A 3,938-nucleotide genomic window follows, 5' to 3' on the forward strand; every position below is an offset into this window, starting at 1 on the left:
AGCATCAAAGTACAACTTACCTCTCAAGTTCCCATATGACACCATAAAGTTTGAAATATTTTAGCTGAAATTGGGGTCGAGAGATAATCAGATGTCAAAATCCCTTTGTCATAACCTGAAGTTTCTAATGGTGGCAGAAGCTCAAATTTGAGAAGTATAAGAAACCTTGAGATTTGGTCTAATTGATACTGGGGGGTTTGATATTAATGAAGAAAGCAACTAAATAAGGAAAGCAAAGAATCATGAACTGGTTCATTTAGATGCTGCTGCTGTGCAGCTGGCATCAAGAAGGGCATGACAATTGGCAAGCATTTGGGCTTGAGGTGGCCAGTTACCTTTAGTTATCTGAGCGTCTGCAAAATCTTGTATCCATGCGGACAACAACGACAACCTTTCCTCCTGCACAATCTTCAGACCAGCAATGTTCTTCAATATGCTGATCAAGATATCAAGCCAACCTAACGCAAGATCAACAAATCTGATGGTCTGTCCTCCTGCCACAAATTCTGCACTTATTGTTCCTAGACTATCCAGCACAGGCAGCAGCATGCATGTGTTAAAAATGTGGGGAAGGCCAAATCTGACCATATGGCCCACCTTCTTTCTCTCAGGAGATGCATGGCCACCTTTGGTGAGCCATTCTTAAAACAAGTGGATGTTTCATTTCTTAAGTTCTCCATCTTTGCTTTCAAAAATTGATTTTCAAAAATTTGATTTTCAAGTAGTTTTCTTTTACTCCTTAATCTTTTCATTATTTTATTTTATTTTATTATTTCATTTTGTCATTTTATTTTATTATTTTTTATTATTATTTATTTTATTATTTTTTTCTTAGTAATCTTAAAGTCAATAAAATCCCTTTTAAATAAAATTTGCTTCCACTTTCTATTCGGCAAGCAATTTTCTAATCTTTCTTGGTCTTTTAAAATATTTTGAAAATAAGCGTGAATTTAATCCCGTGATTCCGAGTAATGGATTTATTGGAATTAATTCATACAAAATAAAATGGGCTTTGATGGGGGCCCAACATTATTGGATGTTTCCTTTGAAAATCAATTTGATTGAATTGTGATATATGACGACTTCGTACTCGATTTAGTGGCATGTGAGCTATGTTTTATGTCCATTATTTGTGCACTAACCTCATTTCTTGATAGCTCATTTTGGCTCGTTGCCCAGATACGTATCTACTCGAATCCTAGTCATTCTCTGTGCATGTTTTGACTCTCATACGTGCATGATCGTTCTGGGTATTCATTGATTTACTTATCAATTGTCATGATTGATTCATTTTATTAGTAGAGACCCGACTTTAGGGACTTAGAGGGGTGCTACAGTCTTTACTGTACCTTTCCGATAAGTAACCTGACTCCCGAGCCCGATCTAGTTTTTCATTGACCACCTTTTTCAAAATAAGGAGTCACACTTAGGGTTTTCTTTTTTAATTTGTTTACCCTTTTAAAATAAAACAAAAATAAGTGGCGACTCCAATTCTTTTTCTAACAAATAAATCATTTTCTCAAAATAAAAATCGAGCTCGCCATCGAGTGGAAGCGCATGAGCCGAAATGCGGGGTCCACAATAATGTTATGATTTTGTGAAAACATTAAAAATGGCAATATGCTAGTATTCTATATCATATATACCCTTTCTAAGGACCATTTATTTAGATAATTTAACTATAACTTTTAGTTTATAAACTCTTATAATAATAAATTTTGAATATTATGAGGATGGAAACTTAAGTCAACAAATATAGAAGTATATTTTAGCTTTGCAAACACAAGAGTGTAGAATAGTTGAATTCACATGGAGTGGTACAAATATGTTAAAGATCAAATAAGTGGACGGGGTTTGGATACTCTCCACCTTTTTTTTCAAGGAAAAGAAAGATGTTTGGGTTCAATTATGGATTTAGGGTTTTTTTTTTTTTAACATTTTAATTATGTAGTATTTGAGTGTTTAGCTAGGTTGGCAATTCCGAACAAAATTCCTAAGTGTCGTCTAACTCGGTTTTTACAATCCTTCTTTGGACTATTTACTTAATGAAGATAAAGTTGTTGAATTTGTTAAGAGACAAAGTTATGTAGTTGAGATTGGAGTTGAAGTTGGATGAAATTTGAATCAACCACATTTTCAAAATGTTGATTGTCTTGGAACATTTTAAAAGAGTTAGGGAAGCATGAGAAAAATATTTTTGCTAAAAGATTTTTGTTCCCCTGTTTCTAGATCGATCCAAGTGTAAGGGTAGATCGATCCAAATAACCTCTTTTTGAGATTAGTTTTCAGCCATTAGATTAAGGGTTTCTTTTCCCTTTTAAATACAAATTTATCCCCTTTTTGGAAACTAAGAAATTGTAGCAGTCATTCTTGTGCTCCTTATTCCCTTCTCTCTTTGAGGTTGCTTGTTTTCCAATAAAATTTCATTCAAGTTTTCAGCCAAATTTTCAATGGATTTTCTTAAGAAAGAATGGGATGATTTTTCATTCATTAATCTCTCAATTTTGAATCTATTTAGGTTTGTGTAAAAACAAATTTTCTTCTTGTGTGGATTCAAGAAGAGCCCAAGATTGAGCTTGATGTGGACTCCAAGTGTGCTTTGGAAGAAGAAGGTGAGAAGTTGAAAGTGAAAGGTACTAGTCAAGTGGTCTAGAAAGGATTGGTAGATTTGAACTAAGTAAAATCCTGTATTCGGTTTTTGTTCTTCATAGTGGACGTTTTTTATCAGTTGTTGGTCCGTGGTTTTTTATCTCTTCGAAGGTTTTCCATGTTAAAATTTGGTCTCATTGTCTCTCATTCTCCTCTTCATTTCAATTTCAGTTTTAGCTATCTTTGATAATCTGGACATCTAATTTTTGGTTGAATGTTGAGGTAAAATAGATATGTGTTAACTTTAATGTTGTCTTTGAATATTGTTCATAGGTATATTTGAGATATTTTGCTCTTGTTATTAATAAAAAAATTGTTCTAAGTTTTTGTGTTGGGGAGTGTTGGAACATGTGCATATGAATTGCATTTTATTCTTGTTAGGAGTGTTGTTGCATTCATATTTGCATGTGATTTCTGATTTGTGTTTTTAAGTGTTTGTAAAGAGAAGGAAAAATTGTAAAAATTGTTAAGGTTAGTTAACTTATGTTGGGAGACCTTAAATTGGACAAAACACCTATTCACACCCCTCCCCTCCTGTAGGTGTATTCTATAATTGAGACTCACCTTTCATAGTAAAATTATTACATTTTAATTATTATTTGAGTAAAAAAAAAAATAGCTTCTAAATTCCTTACAAGACTCTTAAAAATATTTTTAAAATTGGCTACAAGTTTGAATACTCTAAATAATTATAGAAATAACAAAAACATTGATGGATAAAAATTTTATGAAGTCAAATTTTATGAGAAAAATGATTACTTTTCAAGTTAAAAATAAATAAATAAAAATTAATAATAAAATAAAAGATTATCATATGATACTAAAAATTTGTTTTTGGCTGTCATTCATATTATAACATATTACAAATCAACAAAATAATCTTATTTCTTTGTATATTATTACACATATCAACCAATAAAGAATAAAATAATCTAATTTCTTTTCTCTCTTGTTATACATATCAATTACTTATATTTGAATTTTGTTATGCCACTCATGCATTTGGAACCTTAGAATTTTCTTAAAATAAAACAAAAATAAAAAATATGAACAAAAGAGATATTTGTATTTAATCTTGTAACGTTGCCCTACTGATGACATGTAACGATCAATTGACGCATAACGGTCATTTACTTGTGGCGGCTTACTGCCCGACCAAGTTTTGGTCAAGTGGGACCACTTGGACCGACTTTATTTGGGTTGCCTACCTAACTATCTGACTATTTGGGTACCCCCATATCCTATAATTGAAATTTCATGAAATAATTTATTAGAAGAACATATTAACA

General features: G+C 31.8%; 1 protein-coding gene across 1 annotated transcript; it reads right to left on the bottom strand.

Annotated features, from left to right (window-relative positions):
- Window positions 1–252: 252 nt before the first annotated feature.
- LOC104877781 (glutathione transferase GST 23) lies at window positions 253–588 on the bottom strand. The gene has a single exon (XM_010646761.1). The coding sequence runs from the start codon at window positions 586–588 to the stop codon at window positions 253–255; it is 336 nt and encodes a 111-aa protein (XP_010645063.1).
- Between the last annotated feature and the right edge of the window lie 3,350 nt (window positions 589–3,938).

Source organism: Vitis vinifera, chromosome 19, assembly GCF_030704535.1.
Source record: "Vitis vinifera cultivar Pinot Noir 40024 chromosome 19, ASM3070453v1".
Taxonomy (NCBI): domain Eukaryota; kingdom Viridiplantae; phylum Streptophyta; class Magnoliopsida; order Vitales; family Vitaceae; genus Vitis; species Vitis vinifera.